This window comes from Elephas maximus, chromosome 14 (assembly GCF_024166365.1).
Source record: "Elephas maximus indicus isolate mEleMax1 chromosome 14, mEleMax1 primary haplotype, whole genome shotgun sequence".
NCBI lineage: Eukaryota > Metazoa > Chordata > Mammalia > Proboscidea > Elephantidae > Elephas > Elephas maximus.
The window spans coordinates 39,599,404-39,626,797 of record NC_064832.1 but is presented as its reverse complement, the minus strand read 5'-3'; the positions used below and the strand labels follow the sequence as shown (position 1 = coordinate 39,626,797).

General features: G+C 37.6%; 1 protein-coding gene across 2 annotated transcripts in view; it reads right to left on the bottom strand.

Moving 5' to 3' along the window:
* VWA8 (von Willebrand factor A domain containing 8) overlaps positions 1 to 27,394 on the bottom strand; it is a 481,697-nt gene that overhangs the window by 215,482 nt on the left and 238,821 nt on the right. For both annotated transcript variants that reach the window (XM_049853196.1, XM_049853197.1), the window contains exons 21-22: positions 26,935 to 27,011; positions 231 to 306 (exon numbers count right to left, since the gene is read on the bottom strand). In XM_049853196.1, coding sequence (XP_049709153.1) covers positions 231 to 306; positions 26,935 to 27,011 — 153 coding nt within the window. The remainder of the gene's footprint in view (positions 1 to 230; positions 307 to 26,934; positions 27,012 to 27,394) is intronic.

Below are 27,394 nucleotides of genomic sequence, written 5' to 3'. Positions count from 1 at the left end.
TTCTGTCATTCCCTGAATCTCTCATTCTGAAGAGAGATGAGAATAAAACATGTTCTTTTCACAATAATCCACATTTAAATATCTCCTGTCCATATGACACATGAACAAGTACTGTTCCAGTTAGACTAAAATATATTAGAATTTATGGGAGATTTTTCCCTCTCCAAGGCTAAAATATAACTATCATTCCAAAAATATAGCTAAAATATTCATATAATTGGATTACTAACCAAAGGCGAGTCTTCATACACAATAAGTCCATCTTTAACAGAAGGTTGAAGAGTAAGGGTTTGCACTGTGGTGTCCCTGAAAGTTAAACCAATACATCTTATGGTTAATAAGGAAATGGGCCGATGTTTGATCATGAATAAAAACATAACACAAGAGCACTTCTTTTTTCTTCTTGTTCACCATCCTGCTTTTCCTAAGATGAATAAAAATAGCAGCTGAAATTCCATTCAGCAATAGCACTTTGGGAATTAACCCAGGTTTACAGATTATCCGGGTTCTTCTCTTTCTCCTTCTGGTAATTTCTCTTGTGACCATTTCACTCCTCAAAATTATCTCCTGAGTGTGAGGAGGAGAAAATTAAAAAAATATATATATAAATAATTTAATACACATACATATATATAACACCTTATTTAAAATTAATTTTGATTGCAAGTTTGGTGATGACTGTGGCATGCTAGGAGCCTTGGTGGCACAGTAGTTAAGAACTCGGCTGCTAACTAACCGGGCAGCAGTTCGAATCCACCAGCTGCTCCTTGGAAGCCCTATGGGGAGGTTCTACTCTGTCCTATAGGGTCACTATGAGTCGGAATAGACTCAACGGCAACGGGTTTTTGTTGTGGGGTAGGGGAAAGAGGACCTTGGAGTCAGACCAATCAGGATTCAAATTCTGGTTCTGGCCACTTATTAACCGTATGAGCTTAGGCAAGTAATAAAACCCACCCAGGAGGTCCCCTGATATAATGTTTAAAAAGTATCTACCATAGTACCTGTCAGACAGTAGGAGCATAATTACACGCCACGTTTAGCCATTTGTTGTTGTTGTTGCTGTTCTGATGACTGAAAGTTACTTGCCTGTCTAACTTCTAATTGATCTTCAGGTTTTAGATAAGTGGTGTTTCTTGTAAATCTCTTCTTTGCCCCTTTTCAGACCAGGTTAGGTGCTCTTGCTATATGCTTCCTTTGAACCCTGGATTCCTCTATCTTAGCCCTTAGCAAACTGTATCACAGTTACTTATTTTAATACCTATCTTTTTGCACAAACTAAAAGATGTAAGGGTATAGATCATATCTACCTTGTCCCTCATTTTTGTACTTTATTTTATTGTGCTTTAGGTGGAAGTTTGCAGCTCAAGTTAGTTTCTCATTCAAAAACTTATATATTGTTTTGTGACATTGGTTGTAATCCCCACAATGCAAGAATATGCTCCCCCTTTCTACCATGGGTTCCCTGTGTTCATTTGTCCAGTTCCTGTTTCTGCCTTCTCGTCTTGCTTTTGGGCAGGAGTTGCCCATTTGGTCTCTTATATTTGATTGAACTGAGAAGCAAGTTCCTCACATGTGTTATTGTTTGTTTTTATAGGCCTGTCTAGTCTTTGTCTGAAAAGTGGGCTTCAGGGGTGGTTTCAGTTCTGAGTTAGCAGAGTGTCCAGGGGCCATAGTTTGGGGAGTTCCTCCAGTCTCAGTCAGACCAGTAAGCCTGGCCTTTTCTCATGAATTTGAATTCTCTTCTATATTTTTCTTCCACTCTGTCTGGACCTCTCTGTTGTAATCCCTGTCAGAGCAGTCAGTGGTGGTAGCTGGACACCATCTAGTTCTTCTGGTCTCAGGCTGGTAGAGGCTCTGGTTCATGTGGTCTTTTAGTCCTTTGGGCTAATATTTCCCTTGTGTCTTTGTTTTTCTTCATTATCCTTTGCTCCGGAAGGGATGAGATCAACAGATGTATCTTAGATTGCCACTTGCAAGCTTTTAAGACCTCAGACACTACTCACCAAAGTGGGATACAGAACATTTTCCTCACCAACTATATTATGCCAGCCCTGAGCCCCAGCAACTCAGTCCCTCGAGGTGTTTGGATGTGTCTAGGAAACTTCTACAACTTTGCTTTGGTCAAGTTGTGCTGACTTCCCCTATATTGTATGTTGTCTTTCCCTTCACCAAAGTTGTCTCTTGTCTACTATCTAGTTAGTGATTTCCCTTCCCCCTTTCCCCATCCTTGTAACCATCAAAGAATGTTTCTTTCTGTGTAAACCTTTTCTTGAGCTACAGAGCCCACATTAGTAAATGCTGGGTTAGATTAAGGCTAACTCTCTCAAAGTAAGGAATCTTCCTGTATATCCATAAGTTTGTATCAGAAAGTACATCATATCCAGCAAGTACACTTCAGTTGACCAGTCATGAGGCTGAAGGGGAGATGGTTTTTGTCCATCATGGACTCCACTGAGTAGAATTCTGATTTTTTATTTAGCAGGCGGCTTCTGCAGCAGAGTCCTTATCCACAAGGGCTTCAGCAGACATGTTGGCAATATAATTATTGACACTGGAAGTTTCTAGACTCCTGATTGGTTGCCTCATTTGCACCAACCTTGAAAGGCTTCTCCCTCTAACTTGACAGAATGGTGACTGGTTGCTTAGTTAATCCCCCAGGGGTCTGGCTTATAACCATTCCTAATCCCTGTTTCCAAGCTCCCCACTGGCCTGGCACCTGTTCCCATGATCTACTGCTTTCTGTGGCCCTTATGCTACTTTTTTCAATGAATTCAACATTATTCTTTCATCTTCTACAAAAGTCAAACAGTGTCTGGAATAAAGCCTTGGAAACATTAAGGAAAGTGAGAAGATATTGTGACAACTTATCAGTGCTTATCAACTTTGACCACCCTAGTGGTGCAGTGGTTAAAGTGACTAACTGCTAACCAAAATGTTGGTGGTTTGAAACCACCAGTGGCTCTGCTGGAGAAAGATGTGGCAGCTTGCTTCCATCGACAGTTATAGCCTCGGAAACCGTATGGGATCACTATGAGTCAGAATCAACACAAGGGCAGTGTTTTTTTTTTTTTTTTTTTTGGTTCATCAACATTTAGTGTGAGTGAAATGTTTCTAATGCAACACAATGACATATAGTCATATATCCATTTTCTGTATTCCTGGGTCTGGTAAATTTACTGTAGGACATAGTTTATGTTATCTTTTTTGTTAGCAAATTAAGTTTTAAGAGTTTTGAACAAATCAAGAACAGAGTTTAATTAGTCTCACTTAAATTCACTGTTAATATTCTAGCAATAGAGGAGGGGGGTGGGCGAGAAAGGGAAAAAAGATGCGTTCACACAGATTTTTATAGCAACACAATGAACTTCTCACCTCAGCTGTCACGTATTTAATGGGCAACAATATGACACCTTCCAGCACCAAAAAGGAAAAAGGAACTCTTGCATCATTGTCAGTAAAAAGGAGAAATTGTTACCGTCATAATTACAGTCCTTCAAAACGGATTAAGAACAGTAGTTTCAAGCTAAGTTCCAACTTTAAAAAGGCAAATGAAATTGCTCTATGACACCTGAATTCTGATAGTACATATCTTGTCTAAAATTAGATTTTTCAAGGGACTTTTGTGCTAGAAATAACCATAGCTTTGAGGGAACAAGCAAAAATCAGATGATTTCTGAAAAAGACTACAAATGAGGGTAAATAACAAAAGGGAAACATGGCTTTCAGTGGAGTATTCTGTGAGAAAGGAGAAAAATGGAATTGTTCTGTTCTTATTGATTTTTTCATCTTACACATCAAAGGAAAAGCAAAGGTTAGTAAAATATGTAAAATTATATTGAGTTAAAAAAGGGGTTAGCTTATTTTTCTGTAGGTTTCCCTATATATATTAGAAAAAAAACCCCAATACCCTCTCATAGTACTTAAAATAAAAAATAAAATACAAAAGCTTGTTTTCCAAGATACTAAGTATCCTATTACGTTATAAGCCTCAACTTAGTAAGTGACAAAGTGAAATACCCATTGTCTCAGGCTGCATATCAACTGTCCCTCCTCCTTTTTTAATGGATAATTTCAACAAATAAAAGAATACATGACAAATGCATTTGAAGCCCTCTCCAATTTCATTTCCTTTCTCCCTCCTGAATTTGGGGTTTATTAATCCCAAATGTGTTTTTCATGCTTTCTCTATGTTTGAAAAGGTTGAGAATCAACAACTAGTGTTGTTACGGGTTCTAAGCATTATATTAGTGTCATACTCATATTGTACACATCATTCTGCAACTTTTCTTGCACAAATTTTGTTTTGCGATTTATACAAGTCAATAAATGTAGTTCTCATTCACTCATTTTCACTGCTTTATAGTATTTCATTGAGTGAATTGATTTATTTACGCATTCTTTTCCTGAGGGACATTTTTATTTTTTTCTATTTTTGGCTGTCATAATCATTGTTGTTACGAATATTTTTCAACATGTCCCTGATTGCACATATAAAAGAGTTTCTCTAGAATATACACCTAGAGTGGACTTGCCGGATAACCTTGACTTTAGTGATACTGCTAAACTGGACCAATTTCCACTAGCATCAGCAGTAGAGGAGTTTCTGTTGCTCAACATCTTTGCCAATACTAGGTGATATTGGCCTTTTAAATTTTTCTAATCAGATAAATGTTAAAGCACAACCAAACCCGTTGCCATCGAGTCAATTCTGACTCATATTGAAAGTATAAAAGGGGGAAAAAAAACCCAAAACATTGCTATGGAGTCAATTCCAACTCATAGTCACCCTACAGGACAGAGTAGAATGCCCCATAGTGTTCCCAAGGAGCAGCCAAGCTCTTAACCACTGCACCACTAGGGCTCCAAGCAACCCTATAAAAAAAAAAAGAAAGCAACCCTATAGTGTTTCCTTGTTATTTTAGTTAGTATTTCCCTAACTACAAGTAAGGTTGAGCACTTTCTCATGTACCTATTAGCCATTTGACGTCCCTCTTCTGGGAATTCCCATGTCATATCTTTTATCCATTACTATATCACTTGTCTTTGTCTTATTTGCAGGAGTTCAATATTCAGGATACTAGTGCTTTGTCTCTCTAGGCTGTAAATATCTTTACCCAGTGTGCCTTGTTTTTTCACTCATGTTTTCTGATGTATGGAAGTTTTCTTCAAGCGTACCATATCAACTTTTAAAGACAATACAATGATTCTTTTTCAGAAAGTATCTGATAAAACCCATTGCTCTTCACTGATGAGCATCTTAGACCAAAAGATACTAATTCTCCACATAAATAAGCAATTGACCCCCAGGGAATATTTTACTTGCTACAATTTCAATTCTAGTTTGATCTGTTCTTCTAAAGAACAGCTTTGAAATATAAACTAATAAAAGTTTAATTAGGTGCAACAATTTCAACAATACTGGGGGAAGAAAAGTTAAAACACACCTCAATCATACTTCTTGAGCCTAGAGTTTAGCAAAGAGGTGCCTTTCCGGTGCATGGCAGTTACTAGGAATGTTTGATGAACTAATTAGAACGTTCAGCTAACTGCTGACATTTATGTTATCACCACTTGTTCTCACTTCTTACTCCCTTACAAACTCAAGCTGTCTATCAAAGTTGGTGTCAATAAAAGGGCCACTCAAAGAAATACTGTGCTGAACTCTATCCTTTTAACTCTGTGATTTAAGGTTTTTCTTTTTTAAATTGAAAGTCATCAATGTTTCAAAGTTAATTTTAAATGATCTCAAATGCAATAAAAGTAATAAAACTGTGTAAAGACCAAGTTTTTTCAAAATAAGGAAAGAAAATTAGCTTCTAAAGAGCAAGCACAATCTTTTCTAAAATGTTGCTGGTGAAGGTACATTAAGATAATATCCACTAGTTTACTGACGAGCAAAAGATTTCAAAACATCATATTTTTAACACAAATTTGTGTAAAGAATGGTAGTGATGTTTATTTTGAACATGATATTTTAATGAGTTACATTTGAATTGATTTATAGTTAGCTTTCTTTTAGAAAAACAATCAAATAGTTAAACATAAGATGAAGGAAGATGAGAATGTTAACACAATTTCAAAAAATAACCAATATTATTGGAAAATATGTATAGAAGTCATTAAATGGAAACCTAACTTGCTGTGTAGACTTTCACCAAAACACAATAAAATATTTAAAGGAAAAAAAGAAGAAAGAAAGTAGACACACAAGAGTTTCAAATAGCTAACAAAAAACCTCTGTAACTTTATAGTTCATTAAAATAAAATAGGAATAGTCCACTCATTAATATAAACCAAGGACAAGAAAGAAAGGGTAGAATACGGTATACAGTGTGTAACACAGCATATAACAAATATCTGCTTAACATTTTAAAAAGGATGAGTTATAAAAATAGAATTAAACTGTAATTTTTTTTACCAATAAGCTATAAATGTAACATTACTGATTGAGAAGTAAATTCCATCTAAAGATATTTTTCAAGTGAGGAAGGGTTCATGGCATCATCCAAACCATCATTTTCCCAAGACTTACTTCAAAATAAGCAATGGGATAAAGGTAAGGAGCACTGAAAATCATTACCGCTAATAAAAAAAGAGCATTGTACCTACAAGTGTAAGAGCTAAGCAATGATTACACACATTCCCAGCTCTCTGCTGAATAAAACTGGGAAATTTATTCTGCCATATTGGGAAAGAAATTTACCTCAGGCTTTCAAGCAGAAAAGTCATTACCATAAGCAGTTTTACCAACAATAGAGAAAGGGAAGACCCAAATGAGCTATGATTACTACAATGTTGGTTAGAAACAGCACTGGGCTAAATCCGAGCCTTTCTTCTAGCTTGGTCAATCACTCAACTTCCCAAAGCCCAAGATTAATCATCTTTACTGCGGGAATTAAGATAGAACATATGAGGGAACACAGTAGAGCAGAAATCAATGCAGATAAAAATGGACAGAAAGAGAGAATATGAACAGCATTATACAGTGGTTTGAGTGAAAAGTCCTTTTAGTAAGATAAGCAAAATATTATTTCTGTTGAAGTGACTGAAAAGGCTCCAGCTCTTAAAATAGTTGTTTTGGAGGACAAACAGTTTATTTAGTAGTCAATCACTCATCGCTAATATGCCCAGATGTAAAAAATCCTAACAAACCATAAAAGAAAGGAAGACATTAGGGGAATAATATTTATGGAAGGAAGTCTACTGTGATGAAACACTTTGCTCTTCAGAGGTAGGTTCTTTCCGGGAACAGAAAATAGTCACAGCAAAACAATCATTTGATGACAGCCAAACATTTCATAATATGCAGTCTTCAAAATCTAGCTACCTCTACCACATCTCCTAGCACTACATTAAATATTAACACTATTTAGAAGTAAATTCCTCCAATAATCAAAGCTATACTGATTATCAAGTCTTTTGACAAACCCTGAAAATACTGTAAGTTGTTCAGTCTTTAAAAATAAATCGACTAAAATGGCATACTGTTCAAAAAATTAAGTTTATCTTTACTCTGAAAACTAGCTTTTCTACTTGGTAAATTTTAGGGACTCAGAAAATTACCTAATTTCTTTGCAGGAACTTTATTTTCCTTTTTCTGAACAACAACAACAACAAAAAAACAGTATGCAGGTCCTTTATTTCTCTCTTTCTTCGCTACTTAAAAAAAGTACCTATTTTCTAATCAGTTTTTAAAAAAGGAATGGAAGAAGGAAAGCAGGTAAAAAATAGGAAATTGAATGAGTCCCTGGGTGGAGCAAACGGTTAAGTGCTTGACTACTAACCAAAAGGCTGGTGGTTCGAACCTATCCTGAGGTACCTCAGATGACAGGGGATCTGCTTCCAAAAGGTCACAGCCTTGAAAATCCTATGAGTCAGTTCTACTCTGCACGTATGGGGTCTCCATGAGTCAGAATCAGCTCAACAACAATCAACAAACATGCATACACAGATGCATCCAGTGTGAGAGTCTGGAGAACACTGTGTCCATAGGGGATAATCTTCATCAGAAAATAAGGTATACAGTAATTTATATATTTTTAAAGCGTTACTAGTTGTGATACCAAAAGTATGATAAAGAGTCAAAAAGTATTAAGGGACCTCTTTCATATCAGTCATTGAACATTGACTATTGACTATTGGGCATTATTTTAGGTGCTGGAGAAGTATCTGTGAACAAAACAGGCAAAAAATTCCTTCCTTTGATGAACTTAAATTCATATTATTTTTAAGTGAAATTATCTTATTACACAATAATGTACCATCTTTCATACAGTATAAACTAGATCTTGCAAGAGTTTAAATGCCCAAAGATGCTTTATAATAAGCAATTCAAAAAAATTAAGATAAAATAAATATTTTTGATCACCAAAAAACATGATTAACCAATCTTATTGCTCTTTAAGTTACTTAAAGAGGCATGTTCTCTATGAAGCTAGTTAGACATGTCTCTTTTGGTGAATAACCCAAAATACATTTTTTCTGTTCTGAGTTTTTAAAAAAAATTATAGCAATATACATACAACAAAACATACAATATTTCATCAATTTCTGCACGTACGCTTTGTAGCGACATTGATTACATTCTTCAGGTTGTATAACCACTCTTGCCATGATTTTCTAAATTATACCACGGTCATTCACATACGTTTAATGCATTCTAAGCAGAAGTCTCCACTTGAGGAACCACCATACTCTTCCACAATGGCTGTACCAACTTACAATCTCACCAGCAATGGATGAGGATTCCTGTTTCTCCACAACCTTGCCAACACCTAGTATTTTCAGATCCAGTGATCAATAATGCTGGTGAGATGGTATCTCATTGTGGTTTTGATTTGTATCTCATATAGGGTCGCTATGAGTCGGAATCGACTCAATGGCAGTGGATGTGGGTTTTGGTTTATAGGGTCGCTGTGAGTCGGAATCGACTCGATGGCAATGGGTTTGGTTTTTTTTTTGGTAATGGCTAATGGGAGCCCTGGTGGTGCAGTGGTTAAGAGCCTGGCTGCTAAAAATGCTGGCAGCTCGAATCCACCAGCCATTCCTTGGAAACCAGTTCTGCTCTGTCCTATAGGGTAGCTATGAGTCAGAATCAACCCAACAGCAACAGGTTTGGCTTCCTTTTTAACGGCTAATGACTCTGAGCATCTTTTCATGTGCTTGGTGGTCATCTGAATATCCTCATTGGTGAAATGTCTGTTCAAGTCCTTCACCCATTTTTTAATAGGGTTGTTCGTCTTTTGTTGTTAAGTTATAGAAGTATTTTATATATTTTGGCTATTACACCTTTATTGGATATGTGGTGTTCCAAATTTTCTCCCATTCTGTAGGCTTTCTCGCTTTTTTTATAAAGTCTTTTGATAAACAGAAGTATTTAATTTCTATGAGATCCCATTTATCTATCTTGTTTTTGGAGCCCATGCTTTTCCTGCCATAGCCCCAGTGTTCTGCTTTTAAATTTATCAGACTTTAACCATGTGAGTCAAACAGAAAATAGTACATAAATAAGCACTACCTTCAGAGAATTCTTAAAGGATGCCTGTGTTTTAAGTTTTCTGCAAATTACCTATTTTATTAAGTCTGCATTATAGATTTTTCTTAAAGGGGTACCATAAGAACAATAGTATGTATTGCTTTTAGCATCAGAAGTTAGAGTTCATTTCAACTCCGGTCTATTTTCCACTATTATTTTAATGGCAAAGGAGAAGGAACAGATATTGCTGAGGAATTAGAGGGCAAAGGAGCAAGCTGCCTTCTAAGCATTTTTTTTTTTTTTTTGGTCACCTTTTTTTTGTTTTACCTTAAAATTTAATATAGATTTTAAGTGCTATTCCAAAGTCAATCTAGTTTGTTTCAATATAAAAATGTTTAAGTCACTCATTAGGAAAACAGCAACACGGTGCTACTGTCCTGAACCAACACCTTCAGGAAACGAAGTGTAGCCAGCTGACACTGCACAGCAAGTTCAGCATCGGGACACTTTTTCTGTTCTGTATCTATCACATTATTCCTTGTGCCCAAAACTAAGAAAGTCAGTGGTTGTAAAGGACGACAGTTTTTTTCCCTGCTTTATGAACTATGTCTGGGTAATCACTGTGGAGAGCCTCCTGAATGATGCTAAAAAGGTGTTTTGTGCAGCATTTTTTTACTTCTGCCGGTGGACATTTTAGCAGCTGCACCATACTGAGATATCAAGTTGCTGATGTCCATCTTGGGAGTCCCCAAGTGGTGCAAATGGTTAATGCCCTCAGCTGCTAACCAAAAGGCTGGCTGTTTGAGTTCACACAGAGGCATCTCAGAAGAAAGGCCAGGCCATCTACTTGTGAAAAATCAGCCACTAAAAACTCTGTGGAGCTCAGCTCTACTCTGACACACATGGGGTCGCCATGAATCGCGGTCAACTCAATGGCAACTGGGACTATTTATGTCATCTAGGAAGTAAAAAATTTTCTGATCTCTTGGACAATCTTGTCTACTGTTTCAATAGGAACATGAAGTAATGTGGTTCATTTGTCCTGCTCTCATTGGAGGTTAGGTACTGGTCCTATTTATTTATGATCAGTTAGGAGCTCTCTAAAAAACATACCAAAAAGAAGAAAAACAATACTTAATACATAGGTAAAACTAAAGGAAAAAAAAAAAAAGGGCATGTTCTCAGAGGTGAAAGATTGGAAACAGTCTACTGCCCATCGGTGTTCTCCAAGTGTCAGCCTTCTCAGTGAGTCCTTCCTGTCCAGCCTATGTAAAATTGTAGCCCTTGCTCTTGCCCCCTTTCCAGCTTTATTTTCTCCATAGCACTTATCACCATCTCACAAACTACATATTTTAATGATCTCCTTCTCTCTCTTTCTCCCCTCCACATTAACTGAAACATAAAAAGGCCCACTGATACATCATCACTCAAGCTTAGAAAAGTGACCAGCGTACAGTAGATGCTCAATAATGTTTGCTGAAGTGGATACATTTTAGCTATTTCAATCATGGACCCTAAGGCCATACTGAGTTACTGGTAGTTCCTGAAGCTTCGTGTTTACTTGTGAGCACTTCTTCTCTTTTCTGGGAAGTTTTCTCTTGCTTTCTCCCACTTTTTGCCTGAAAAACTGTTAAGGCCCATTCCTTAGAGGCTCAACTGCTATCATCCCAGCCGAACTAACTGTTCCATAGAAAGCACATCACACTTATGAAACTTCTTAAGTATCCATATGACTGTCTCACTCACAAGGTGTCTCATCGACACACAAGGGCAAACATCTTTTTTTATATACTTTATGCCAACCACCATCCCTAAAACCCTGCTGTTGTGTGCCCTCGAGTCAATTCCAACTCATTGCGACTCTCTACGAGAGTAGAATTTCCCTATACGGTTTCCCAGGCTATGATCTTTATGAGAGCAGATTACCAGGTCTTTTTCCTATGGGGCCGCTGGTGAGTTCAAACTGCTGACCTTTTGGTTAGCGGCAGAGCACCTAAACCACTGTGCCACCAGGGCTCCTAGTACTCTACAGGCACGTAATACATGTTTGCCCAAAGAATAAATGAACCAATGAGTGCATTAAACAAATATTAATTACATACTTCTAATACATAAAGCAGAGTATTAGGTCTGAAGGGTTATAAAATGAGTAATTCAGAGATTGTGCTCTCAAGAAACTCACATGATATACAGGAAACCAGACATTTGACAATTAAATATAATTTATGTCAGAGGTAATACGGGCTATAATAGAGATTAAAACAAAGTTCAATGGGGACACAGAGGAGGAGGCAATTAATTCTGACTGAGGAGAACAGGGTCCTGATGATTGACCATGATTTTAACTGGCAGGGATGGGAAGGACATACTTCCAGGCAGAGGAACAGACAAACATGTAGAAGCTTGGAAACACAAGGAAAGTTACCCAGTATATCTAGAATACTGTTGAGTGGAGGGGAGCAGAGCTGAATAGGTAGGGTGAGGCCCAAATGTACAGGGTCTTAAATATCAAGTCTGACCATCATTTCATGGAAAATGTGAAGCCACGAGAAGGCCAATCATCTATACATTTCAGAAAGAGGATTCTAAACGAACGTGTCAAAGATGGATGGGAAAGACGCATTTATTCACTAGTTTAACAAATATTTATTGAACATCCACCAGACTCCAGACACCATGCAGGAGGTAGCAGTTCAAAGGCACATCTCAGCCCTTAAGGAAAGCTCACTGTCAAGCAGAGAATACAGAGATAGGAACAAATAACTGTGACACAGACTGACGTGCACAATAGCAGAGCCTGTTCCAGGTCAGTGGTTCTAAACTTACTGTTGATAAAAGCTTTCTTAAGCAGATACATTCTAAAACATACAAAAACAGAAATAAAAATGCATGAGCTAAAGATGAAATACATTAAGAAGAATTTTAGATTTTATTTGTTAATAACACACAAAATTTTTTTTGTTCTCATTAAAAATTAAATAAGGATATTTTGGGGGGAACGATGTGACTAATACACTTTATTATTTGTGTGATTTAAAGGTCCAGTCCTAACCTCCATTCACTCTGATACTTCATTTTAATGGCTGTCAGAGCCGAGAAGGAATTCACAAAATGAAGTCCATCCAAATGAAGAAGTGCAATGGCAGCATTTCCTAGAGCTTGACCTGCATTTTTCAGTATCTTTTACTAAACTCACAACTGCCTTATTATAATTGTTGTTGTTGGTGGTGCTGTCCAGTCGATTTTGACTCACAGTGGCCCCATATGACACAGCAGAACTGCCTCGTGGTGTTTTCTAGGGGCTAATTTTTACTGGCCCAGATTAGCAGGTCTTTCTCCCGCAGAGCCACTGGGTGAGTTTAAACTGCCAAACTTCTGGTTAGCAGCTGAGCGCTTAACCATTGCACCACCAGGACTCCTTGTTACGATTAGGCTTGAGAATTTCCACCTTTCCTGATATCAATCAATGGTTTTGCAAACTAATTGGACAGTGCTATATTGTATGTTTTCAACAAAACTCACTGAGGTGCCCCTGGGTGAAGGAGAACTACCAACCTTTCAATTAGCAGCTCAGCGCGTTAACCATTTGTGCTATCTGGGGAGATGAAATCAGGGGTGATGGTCAAAAGAGACTTTTGTTATACTTACAGTGTTTTACTTCTGGAAAAGGAAGAGCAGAATGAAATTTGAAAAAACATTAAAAGTTGTTAAATTTGGGTGATAAATATGGGTATTTGTTACATAGCAGAATTTACATTTTTTTGGATTTTAAAAGATTTCCTCAGACTTAAAAAAGTACATAAACTTGAAAGGAATGCATGCATTCCCTAGCGGCAAGGGTTATCTGTAACAGAACTAAGAAAAGATACATACTGCATTGGTGGCTCCCAAGCTTGTTAGGTTTGTGATTTAGAAAATAAGAAAGAAAAAGTAACCCATAGAATCCTCGTTGTTTCCAGGCTTCTCTTTCAAAACAGTCTAGGGCATGCTGCTTGCTGGTATCGCCACTTTCAAGCGCTGTAAGCAGCTCTAACTGACCAACTCTTTAACCCACAAACTAGAAGCCAGAGGAACACAACTATTTGGTGGGGGCACTGAAAGATAGGGTATTACTAAAACAGCGTCAGTCCGGGAGGAGTGTCATGCAGAAGACCATGGGAATTAATTTTGGTTAATATTTTTATGAATAACCTGGATGACAGAAAACAGGGTTAATACATTTGCTGATGGGAAACCTCAGAGAAGGTGTGATAAGGAGTCAAAGTAAATTTAATAATCGGAGAAGCAGTCAAGGAAACAGAAAATGAAATTAAATGGAAAAATATGGAATAACTGGCCAAGGGAAAATAACATAGAAAAAGATTTTTGGGATCAAGCTCAGCAAAGAATTAGAAGCATAATGCTAAATGAAAAAAAAATCAAGTTATTACCAGGATGGCTATTAGCAGAAAAACAGAAAACAATAAGTGCTGGCGAGCACGTGGAGAAATGGGAACCCTTGTGCACTGCTAGTGGGGATGTAAAATGGTGTAGTTGCTGTGGAAACAAGTTTGGTACTAACCTCAAAAAGATAAATTTAGAAACATTTAACACCCAAAAGCAAAGATGAGAAGGCAATGAGGGGAAGGGAAGCTAGATCAATGGAAACAGAACAAACAGAATTGAAATAATGAGAATATTGACACATTCTGAAAATTGCAACGAATGTCACAGAACAATCTTTATGAAAATTGTTACATGGGAACCTAATTTGCTCTGTATACTTTCACCTAAAACACAATAAAATATTATTTAAGAAAAGAAGTTAGAAATACCATATGACCCAGCAATTCCACTCCTAGGAATACACCCAAAAGAATTGAAAGCAATGTTCACCGATGTTCATTGCAATATTGTTCACAATAGCTAAAAGGTGAAAACAATCTCAACGTGCATCAACAGATGAGTGGGTAAATAAAATGTGTTATATCCATACTATGGAATATCATTCAGCCATAAAAGGGAAATGAAATTCTGATACAGGTTACAACATAAAACGAACCTTGAAAATAATATACTGAGCAAAATAAGCCAGACACGAAAGGACACATATTGTATGATCCCACTTACACGAAACATCTAAAACAAGCGAATGCATACAAACAAAAGCTTATTAGTGGTTAGCAAGGACGGGAGGAGGGGCAAGGGAAGATGGGAGTTATTGCTTAAGGGGTACTGAATTTCTGTCTGCGTTGATAAAAAAAACTTTTGGAAATAGATAATAATGGTTTGTCATGGATTGAATTGTGTCCCCCCCAAAATGTGTGTATCAACTAGGTTATGCCATAATTCCCAGTATTCTGTCATTGTCCTCCATTTTGTCGTTCTAATTTTATGCTAAAAAGGATTCGGGGAGGGGGGCATTATAACGCCACCCTCACTCAGGTCACCTCCCTGATCCAAGGTAAAGGGAGTTTCCCTGGGTGTGGCCTGCACCACCTTTTATCTCTCTAGAGATAAAAGGACAGGGAAGCAAGCAGAGAGTTGGGGACCTCACCACCAAGAAAGCAGCGCCAGGAGCAGAGCGCGTCCTTTGCACAGGGGGTTCCTGCGCCTGATAAGCTCCTTGGCCAGGAGAGATTGAGGACAAGGACCTTCCTCCAGAGCCGATAGAGAGAGAAAGCCTTCTCCTGGATCTGATGCCTTCAATTTGGACTTTAGCCTACTTTATTGTGAGGGAACAAATTTCTCTTTGTTAAAACAATCCACTTGTAGTATTTCTATTATGGCAGCACTAAATGACTAAGACATGGTTCTTGCTTAAAAACGGTAAAAATGGCAATTTTTTTGTTAATATATTTCACAATAGATTTTTTAAAAATTAAAGGAAAAAACTGTTATAAAGTAACTGAATTATAGACTGTAAGAATCTGTTGACTAACAGTTCTATCAGATGGACAGTACTTTTTGAGTTAAAGTACCTATTAAAGCATTATCTTCTTTAAAATCTCATTGAATTTAACACAATAAAGTCAAGAAGCAGCAGAGTGTAATGAATAGAGCACAGGGCTGAAGCCAGACTGTGTATAAACCCCACTGTGTGATCCTGGCCTTGTTATTTAACCTCTCTGTGACTCGGTGTCCTCAAAATTAAAACAGGGATAGTAACCAGGCCAATGTCATAGGATTGCAGTGAGGAGTAAGGAGTTAAAACTTGAAAACTGGCTAAAGGAGTGCCTGGCTCAAAGTAGCTGCTATCTGAGTGTTTGTTAAATAAAGGTATAAAACTAATATAAGAATCTAAATGGATCTGAAGATCATCCAAAGAAGAATTTAAAAAAAGAAAAACCCTGAAGGCCTACACAGAAAAGTCAAAGGCACCGACATAATTCACTTTGTCAAAGTGGCAGTAAGAGGCATTCTTAGTGGGAAAACTACTGTTCGACTGCTGATAGAATGTTTCTAAAATAGCTTTTCTAAATTCATTACAGGGAAGATGGGACAAAAGAGCATCTCAGAGTTTTCTGAGCAGCAGCTGACATTCGACATCTCTCCAGTTCTCCACTGCTGTTATCAGTGCTAAGAGTGTCTTGACGGCTCAATAATAATTTTTTCCATGAGACTTCAGAAAAGCTTTTTACTTATTCTATTTTCTACCAATATATCTATCTGCCTTCTGGGACTTCAAGAATTTCCAAATGTATCCTGTCACATTTAGTTTTCTTCAGCCTGAGTAAAGAACTGTATGTTGAAGTAAGCTGTGCTTTTAAAAGGATCTCATCATTCACTCCAGGATATTTGATTTTAACAGGGCCAATGCTAGAGTCTTGCACTTCATTTACTAAATGTTTTACTTCATTTGGTTTCACAAATGACAAAAAAAATTATAAATATGAAGGGGGAAAAGCAAATGACTTACCAATAACCATCCACAATGCATTATTTTAACCACATCAGATGGTTAGAGCACGTACAATGCAGTCACAGGTGTGTATATGTATATATATGTATATACACACACACACACATATTATAGATAAGGTATCCATCATGGATTGAATTTTGTCCCCCCAAAATATATGTTAACTTGGTTGGCCAGGATTCTGAGCACTGTGTGATTGTCCTCCCTTTTGTGATCTGATGTAATTTTCCTATGCGTTGTAAATCCTAGTCTCTGCCTGTGGTTAACAAGGCAAGATTAGGTTATCTTAAAGAGGCTTAGGGTGGGATGCAACACCCTTACTCAGATCACATCCCTGATCCAAAATAAGGGGAGTTTCCTTGGGATGTGGCCTGCATCATCATCTATCTTAGTAGAGAGAAGGGAGGAGAGAGATAGGGACCTCATATCACCAAGAAACAAGCACCCGAAGGTGAGTGTGTCCTTTGGACCCGGGGTTCCTGTGCTGAGATGGGAACTGCCAGAAATTCACGCTGGATTCAGAGGACAACATGGGATGAGAGTATCATTGCTGATGCCAGATGGATCTTGGCTCAAAGTAGAGAATACCAGAAAGATGTTTACCTGTGTATTTTATTCACTATGCAAAGTCATTTGACTGTGTGGATCATAACAAATTATGGATAACACTGCAAAGAATGGGAATTCCAAAACAGTTAATTGTCCTCATAAGGAACCTGTACATAGACTACGAGGCAGCTGTTCAAAGAGAACAAGTGAATAGTGTGTGGTTTAAAATCAGGAATGGTGTGTGTCAGGCTGTATCCTTCCACCATATATACAATCTGTATGCTGAGCAAATAATCAGAGAAGCTGGACTATACGAAGAATGCGGCATTAGAATTGGAGGAAGACTCATTAACAACCTACGATATGCAGATGACAATACTTTGCTTGCTGAAAGTGAAGGAGATTTGAAGCAGTTACTGATGAAGACAAAAGACTACAGCCTTCAGTATGGATTACATGCCAACATAAAGAAAATTAAAATTCTCACAATTGGAGCAATATGCAACATCATGATAAATGCAGAAAACAGTGACATTGTCAAGGATTTCATTCTACTTGGATCCAAAATCAATGCCCATAGAAGCAGCAACCAAGTCAAATGACATATTGCATTGGGCAAATTTGCAAAAGACCTCTCTAAAGTGTTAAAAAGCAAGGATGTCACTTTGAGGACTGAGGTGCACCTGACACAAGCCATGGTATTTTCAATTGTCTCATACAAATACAAAATCTGGACAACGAATAAGAAAGACCAAAAAAGAATTGATACCTTTGAATTTTGGTGTTGGTGATGAATATTGAATATATTATGGACTGCCAGAAGAACAAACAAATCTGTTTTGGAAGAGAGTACAGTCAGAATGCTCCTTAGAAGCAAGGACGGTGAGATTTCATCTCATGTAGCCTGGAGATGTTGTCAGGAGGGACCAAACCCTGGAGAAATCATTATGCTTGGTAAACTAGTGCTATGAGATAGATTGATACAATGGCTGCAGCAATGGGCTCAAACATAGCAATGATTGTGAGGATGGTGGAGGACCCAACAGTGTTTCCTTCTGTTGTATGTAGGGTTGCTGATGTGGAACATCTCGATGGCACCTAACAACAAGATATCTTTCTCAATCCTAAAACAAGCTCTCAGAGCCTCTAACTGGGGATGGTTGCTCACATAGGAGCCTGAGGTGGAGGCCAAGATGGAATCCACCCATTAAAGGTCCATATTAAGAACCACATAAAACACCTGCCTCGTAATTAATACACCATACGAAAAGGAGTCACCCTTAACTTCTCTTTTCTCCTCACCCTCCACATAATTAGCAAGGCTTCTAAAGTTAGCCATTTAAACCCGTCTCAATCCATTCCATCTTCTTGGCAAAGTCTGTTCAGCTCCAGCAATTTTACCTGGATTACTGCAACTGCCTCCTAGTGTTCTCTGTTCTCCAAATCTCATCTGCCTCTCATTTACCCATAGACTATGGCCATAATGACCTTCCTTGCTTCAACTTCATCACACTGCATTTAGGATAAAATCCAATCTCAGCAGGGCCTACGAAGCCCCCAGAAGGCCCCTGTCTTCTTTTCCCACAAATTTGCATTACACACTTACATTCTACGCCTCACCATGCTCGCTCTCTTGTTTCTTGGTTTTTGTATAGCCTGTTCCCAAGGACCGTAATGCCCCTTTCTCGTTCTCCACTTAGAAAACTCCTATTTATCACTTAAGACCCAGTTTGAGTGTCACCTTCTCCGGATGTCTTCCATCATATCACACATATGCACTCAGAGAGGTTTGGTGCCCCCCCTCATAGCACTTGCACATGCTTCTTTCATAGCTTATATACAATAACTTACATATGATAACAATATTATAAATGTTGATGTATTCTCACTCACTGGAAAGCAAGTACCACTAGGTCAAGATCAATATTGTCATCTATATATCATCAGTGCCTAAAACAGCTACTAGCAAACAATGGGAAATTAATCAACTATTAATTAGATGAAGGAGTTAACAGTGTATAAACCAGACTCTTGTTTGCCTAAATGTTTAAGTGCTAATAGCCAGACACTGTTGGTCCTTTGCACACATTCTCTCATTTAATCTTCACAACCACGCTACATAGTATTATTATTTCAGTTTGATAGGTAAGGAGATTGGGACCCAACTAGTTTCATGGCCACACAAAAGTTAGTGGTAAAGACAGAATTTCATCTCTAAAGCCTATGTTCTTTCTGTCACAGTGGTACAAATTCAGTGCTATGGAGTTCGAGAGGAAGGAACAGCTATACTCAAAATGAAAAATCAGGAAGGATTTCATGGAGATGTGGCAGTGGACCAAGCCCTGAAGGACTAGGGGAGAAATGGAGTGCATTTTAGATGGAAAGATGAGGACAGGCCTGGATACAGGCAAGTTCAAAATTCGTGAGCAGGACAGAGAATGGTCCACTCTAGAGTATACTGAACATACATGAGGAAAGAAGAAGAAAATCTCATTAGAAGGAAAGACTGGGGCTGTACTTGGAGGCCCCAGCAACTGTGTATTTACAATCGACACCCAGAGCACAGGTTATATTAACGACTGAGCCTGTGCTGCAATTTTCATGTATGAAAGGTTATTGTTGTTGGGTGCCGTCAAGTTGATTCTGACTCATGGTGACACCATGCGTCAGAGTAGAACAGCCCCAGAAAGCTTTCTAGGCTGTAATCTTTATGGGAGCAGATCACCAGGTGTTCCTCCCACAGAGCCACTGGGCGGGTTTGAATTGCCACCCTTTCAGTTAGCAGCCAAGCACTTAACCGTTGAGCCACGAGGGCTCCATACATGAAGGGTAGGAAATGGAAAAAAAAAAAATTGGTGAAATAAGAATTTCAAAGCCCTGAGATACTTCTGATTTTAATACAGATGTATACTTTTATTCTAGGAGGAAGTATAGCTACAGAAGTTGACATATTCAAATGTCTCCTTTAATGTGTTTATCAAATTAACATAACATTATAGAAAAACAAGTAAATAGGTGTATTTCACAAACGTGAGCTAAATAGCCTCTTCTGTTTGAAATATATACCATCAAAAGTAAGTACATACACTGATTTTTTAAATTACCTAAATCATACCCTTAAGACAACATCTTGATTTCAGCTAAAGGCATACATTGCTCAGCTTCTTTGCTTTATGAGATCTGATCATCAAAACATAAAATCACCATCCTTAAAAGTACACTGGTTGTGTGTTTTCTTCATGTGTGTTTGGTGATGGTTTTACTTATCAAGATTATGTTTTGAATAGATATTATAGCTTATTTTATTGGAATGACATCTATAAACTAAATTGAGTGTAACTGATTATTTAGATGGAAACATCACAAATCCATTAAAAGGAATCTAAAATAAACAAGGTAAAAACCTAAAGTAAGTCACACTTAGATCAGAGAAATCCCAAGCATTTTATTTAGACTGCTGTTTTTAGGATTTTTAAAACATGTTTCTCCTAAAGCAATTTTATGATCTTAAATTATATGGCAAATACATTCTTAAAGCTGTACATAATAAAGAAAAAACTTCTGTTGAAATATGTGGGAACATTGGTCTAATTAGAATTCCTGAATATTATATTTTTTAAACAGAAATGGGGCCTTTTTACTTCCCCCGTACCTCAAAAATTAAATATCATATATTATAAAAGAGAGATACCTAGAGCCCCCCTTAAAATAAATATATATCACTTTATGTATAATGATATCATCAACCAATAATACAGCAATAGGTATGATGTTATATTCCATACCATAGAGCTTGGAAAACAAAAGTAATATGAATATTTGACTATAAAATTTTTACTACATTTTAAATTCAGTAAGCTTTTTCACAGATAATATATCCACACATTTAATCCAGCCACTCTGAATTATCACAGAATTTTAACTGGTAGCAAGTAACTCCTTAACTACTATTTACGGATCATTTGTGACTCAATGACAATAGTTTGGTATGTTAAAAAACATAAAAGACATTCTAGGCAGAAAGTACAACATGACATCTCTAATCCTCTAAACTTTTTAAAGAAACTTCAATACGTTCTCTTTCTTGTCTAGTCAGAATATAGGGCTAAAGGCATGTTACAAAATGATCTTGTCCACTGCACTTTCTTAGAGATGAAAAAAAAACTGAGATCCAAAGAGAGATTCACAGATTAATAGACTCAAAAGCATATATTTTAAATGGAAAGGTGGAAAATCAATGATATAACCATTCATATAAAAAAGTTTTAAGAAGAACAGCAAATTAAACCTAAAGAAAATAAAAAGGTTTAATAAAGATAAAATTAGAAATTATCAAAATAGAAAATAAACATACAAAAGAGAGCTTCAATAATGCCAAAAGTTGGCTCTTTGAACAAACCAGTAAATTTGATACCTCCCTGGCAAAACCAATCATGAAGAAAAGAAAGACAGCACAAATAATATCAGGAATAAAAATGAGGATTATCATTATTGAGCCTAAGGACATTAAAAATATAAGGTGATACTACAAACTACTTTATGCTAATAATTAGAAGACAGGGAGTAATTCTTAGAAAAACTAAATTTATCAAACCTTCTTATAACTATACCCAAGAGGCCTCAAAGAAGTGACAAGAACAGACATATGTACACTTATGTTCCCTGCAGCATTAATCACAATAACAAAAAGATGAAAACAGCCTGAGTGCCCTTCAATGGATGAATGGATAAGCAAAATGTGGTACACACATACAATGGAATACTACACAACCATAAAGAACAACGATGAGTCTGTGAAACATGATAACATGGATGGATCTAGAAGACAGAATGCTGAGTGAAATAAGTCAGTCATGTAAGGACAAACGTTGTATGATCCCACTTGTATAAGAAGACAAGAATAGATACACAGAGGCAATGTTCAGTGGTGGTTACCAGGGATGGGTTAGGGTGGGTGGGAAAATCTCTCTGTTGAGCTTAGATACTTGTTATTTTTGGTGATGGGAAAAGTGTAGTAGCACAGAACATGGGTGTAATGAGCACAGTGTGACCAAAGTAAACGATGCCACCAAGAAGTGCACAAGAGAAAAGGATGTTTGTGCTAAAGAATGTGACATATATTAATTTGGTAACAACAACAAAAAACAAGTGCATGGTCACATATGTAGGTGCATAGGCATATACGTGTACAGGTAGGTACAGGTGATTATATATGTGTACACAGGCAGAAGTTATCTACAAGTACGTGTAGGTACGGATATGTGTGTGCATACATATATAATCTTGCCATGTGTCCTGTGGCTCAAAAACTGCAACTGTGATGTTACAAACAGAAATTATTCAAGTGAGAACTAGAAAAATGGCTAAAATTTCTGATTCTTCTCCATCTCCCCCACCCCACCCAAACTTTGTACATGTGGAAAGAAAAACTGGTGGAAAAGTTTAAAGGTAAAAAAAAAAAAAAAGGAGTTTTTCAGATTTAGTGGAACATGAAAGATTAACATAAGTACAAACAAGAAAAGTATCACAGCTCCTTAAAGACGGGGATTATGTTTTTATTTCTGTGTCTGCTCTAACGCCTAGCACTGTAATCATGACACTGAAAATGTTTTTCAGAAAAGATGAATGGAAATTTCTAGGCTCATATAAAGCATCATTCATACAAAGAAGAACCACGAGAAGATGTGATGATAGGATGGTTAAAATACGAAGCTGGAGTAGGAGAACCTGTGCACTGCGAACACAAGAAAAGGCTAGAAATTTTCTGAAAATACAAAGTTTGGGAGCTGAGGTGCTGGGGTGATAGAGGAATGGGCGTTGGAATGAAGGAACACAGGAAGCTGTGGTGGAATGTGGAGGACAAGTAATATAATAATAACAAGGAGGTGGCTTTCTAGGGGGAGGATTCTTAAAATATAATGCCTAACATAATAAGAAGGAGCCCTGGTGGCACAACGTTTACACATTCTGCTACTAACCGGCTGGCAGTTTGAACCTAGCCAGTGGCTCCTCAGGAGAAAGATGTGGTGATTTGCTTTTGTAAAGATTACAGCCATGGAAACCCTATGAGGCAGTTCTACTCAGTCTTACTGGGTCTCTATAAGTGGGACGGCACACAACAACAACAACAACAACAACATCAGGACTGCATTCAGTTTGCTCAATTAATGGATCCAGCTTCCTAACTAGTATTCTCTGACACTAACTGGCAGACCAGTGTGAGACACTAAAGAGCAAGGATGATGGTAGCAGGACACCAGGATTAAAGATATACTGTAAACAACAAAGAAGCCCACACTTCACTTCCAAACAATGTCGTCCCAACTACACCACACAGCAGTGACACTGAGGAAGGCAGGTGGCAGCTGAGGTAAATGCAGGTAAAGGAGAGGAAGACTTACTAAGCCAGAAACTCAGCACTGCAAGGGTATAAAAACAGGGGACCTTCAGTTCAATTCCAAACAGCCATCAATGAGCTAACAAAAACTCATAGGTTTTGACCTTGTAATGCATTGTTAAAATTAGCAAATTTAAAATTTACACATTTTTGTATTTCATTAAATATTTCATTTTTACATGATCATAAATAGCATTTTTAAAAATTTATTTTCCCATTGTCCGTTGTTAGTATATGAGTTTCCTAGAGCCACTGTAAAAAAGTGCCACAAACTGGTGGCTTTAAACATCAGAAATTTACTCTCTCAGAGTTGTGCAGGCTAGAAGTCGAGGTCTCAGAAGTGGTGATCCTTATGAGAGTATTGGGGAATAACCTGTTCTATACATCTCTCCTAGCTTTTGGTGGCAGCCTGCAATCTTTTTTATTTCTTGGCTTGTGGCAGCGTAACTCCAATCTCTGCCTACATCTTCAACATAACTGTCTTTCCTCTGTGTCTGTCTGTGGTTCTTCTCCTCTCATTATAAGTACACCAGCCTTATTGGATTAGGGCCGATTCTACTCCAGTATGACTTCATGATAACTAATTACATCTGGAAAGAAACTATTTTCAAATAACATCACACTCCTAGGTATCGAAAGTTAGGGCTTCAACATAGCTTCTGGGGGTCACAAACAACCCGCAACATTTACTATACAGGAATTCACTGATTTTTATGCATTGATGTTGTATCCTATGGCCGTGCTCAATTCACTTGCTAATTCTGAAAGTTTTTTTCGTAGATTTCTTAGGATTTTTTGTATATAAGATCATGTCATCTATAAGTAATGACAATTTTACTTCTGTTTCAACTTTGTATGCTCTTTATTACTTTTTCTTGTCTTATTGCACTGGCTTGGGCCTTAGGAACAATGTACAACAGTGAATATCCTTGCCTTTTTCACAATCAAAGGAGGAAAGCATTTACTGTATTTTTACGCAAATAATGTGTGTGTTCTACGTTGGTTTGTCAAGCATGCCCTCCACCCACAGGGTATTTCTGTAAGCATGCTATGCTAATTCTCTTTACAGCAACATGTAAAAAAAAAAAAAATTGCCATAGTGCACTTCGGAAAATACCTCATGGGGGAAGGACATGGTTGGCAAACAAACGTAGATCAGGCATATTATCTGTGTAAAATCACAGTAGTCTTTCATGATTAAATATAAAGTTAGCTGCAGGTTTTCATAGATGTCTTTTATCCAGGTAAGGAAGTTTCCTGCTTTTTGTAGTTTGCTGAGACATTTTATCATAAATCGGCACTGAATTTTGTCAAATGCTTTTTTCAAAGTTATTAAGATGATTATATGGTTTTTCATTTATTCTGTAAATACAGTGAATTACATTATTTTGTTTTCAAATGTTAAACCAACTTTGCATTCCTGGGATAAAACTCACTTGGATTATGACACATTACCCTTTTTACAGATTGTTGGGCTTAATTTGTTAATAGTTTGTTAAGTATTTTTATATCTATGTTCATGGAAAATACTTATCTGTAATTTTCTTTTCTCCTATTATGCAGGCCTACTGGTGACATACTCTCAGCTTTTGTTTGTCAGAAATTTTCTTTATTTTGCATTTTATTTTTGAGAATATTTTTGCTGGTTACACAGTTTGTCTTTGGCTGGGTTCTCTAGAGAAGCAAAACCAGTAAAGCATATAAATATATATAGAAAGAGATTTATATCAAGGAAATAGCTCACGTGGTTGTAGAGATTGGGACGTTCCAAGTCCATGGATCAGGAAAGAGGCCTTTCCCAATTCACAGAGCCAGAGAAGCTGGTGAACCCAAGATCATCAGGATGGAGAGCAGGGCTACTGCTCATAGGCTGTGAAGGTCAAGGAGCCCCCAGGTCAGCAGACAAGACTGCAAGGTTTCTCCTGATTCACGTAGCTGCAGAAGCTGGCAAACCCAAGAGCAGGACTCTTGCTCATAGGCTGTGAAGAGCCACGAATCCCAAGATGGACAAGTAAGCTGCTAGCTCAAGTCCCAAGAACCAGAGGTCTGACAAGAGGCAGCTGCTGGATCCAAAACAAGCCAAAAACCTTGACAAGGCGAGCAGGAAGGAAATAGGCAGAGGAAGGCAGAGAGATGAAGGCTGAGGAGGCAATGAGCCACCACAGGCCCCAGCCCTGCTGGTACCACTCAGAAGATTCCATCATGGGGGTGATCGTATATCAAATTCCAACAAGGAAGTGATCACAACATTATGCAACTGCCAAGACACTGAGAATCATGGCCCAGCCAAGCTGAGACACGATCTTAACCATCATACTATTCTATGTTGACTTCTTTTTTCTTTCAGCGCTTTAAAAACAATCACTTCATTGAATTGCGGTTTGTATTTCTCTCTCATGAGAAATCAGGGACCATTTTTATCACTGTTCCCCTATATGTAATAAATCTTTTCTTCTCTGGCAGTTTTTAAAAATTTTCTCTTTTGGTTTTCAGCAATTTGATTATGATGTTCCTTGGTGTAGTTTTCTGTTTATCCTGCCTGAGGTTCATTGAGCTTCCCAGATTGGTAGCTTTAGGTTTTTCATCAAATTTGGGAAATTTTCGCCCATTATTTCTTCAGATATTGTCTGTCCCATTCTTTAACCTCTCTTTTGGGATGTCAAGTTGGTAAAAATCTTCAATATCCTCATCTTTGGCATTAGTGGTTGGTTCATAAATGTGAATAATAGTCATATTAACTGGTCTTCCTTGTAGGCCTATGGGTATTATCCTATCACTGGCAGCATTGTACTTCAGGATACATCCTGAAATGTTCTTTTTGACGATGAATGCAATGTCATTCCTCTTCAATTTGTCATTCCTGGCATAGTAGACTATATAACTGTCTGATTCAAAATGACCAATATCAGTCCATTTCAGCTCACCAATGCCAAGGATATCGATCTTTATGCGGTCCACTTCATTTCTGATGACTTCCAATTTTCCTAGACTCATACTTTTACATTCGACATTCTTATTATTAATGGAGGTTTGCAGCTGTTTCTTGTCATTTTGAGCTGTGCCACCTCAGCAAATGAAGATCCTGAAAGCTTGATCCTGTCCACATCATTAAGGTTGACTCTACTTTGAGAAGGCAGCTCTTCCCCAGTAGTATTTTGAGTGCCTTCCAACCTGAGGGGCTCATCTCCCAGCACTATACCAGGCAATGTACCACTGCTATTCACACTGTTTCACTAGCCAGTTTTTTCAGAAGTAGACCACTAGGCCTTTCCTCCTAGTCTATCTTAGTCTGGAGGCTCTGCTGAAACCTAGCCATCACGGGTGACCCTGCTGATATTTGAAATACCAGTGGCATAGCTTCCAGCATCACAGCAACACACAAGCCACCACAGTACAACAAACTGACAGATGTGCGGGTATAAAGTGTTAGCCACCTTAAAAAGAAATTTTGCATGGTTTTATTCACCTTTTAAGGAGAGGAGAGATAAGTGCAGGAGGAACACAAATGAAACTGGTTTATAAAGCAAGTCTTAAGAAAGTACTCTTAAATTGTAATGGGAAGAAAAAATGATTAAATGAGACCTTCAGAGGTTGAGGCGCTTATTCTCTTACCGGTGCAATTGGATATATTCTCGGGGTCTGTTGAGCAGGTGAAGGAATCTGTCAACGATCTTGTTTTTTCCTACGCCCTGTAAGTACACAGATAACATTAAATGAAAAGGTTTTTATCTGGAGGTAAGTTTATCCCAAACCAGAAGAATCTTTTACCAAAACTCATTTTTTCGACAGGAAGATAATTAAAATACTGTACTTTTCCTTTTTCAATTAAACATTAATTTCTTCTTTTATCCTACTTTCTAGTCCTTTAAAACGCTGGAAACCTCCCAGGCTGAGAGGGTCACTTTCCTCTCGTAGAAGACAGACTGCTGAAAACGGAATCCACCCCCAGGCTATTTTCCCATTTAAAGTTTTCACTTAGAGATGGAATACAATTGAAAAACCAAACCCATTGCCACTGAGTCAATTTCGACTCAGTGACCCTACAGGGCAGAGTACAACTGCCCCATAGGGT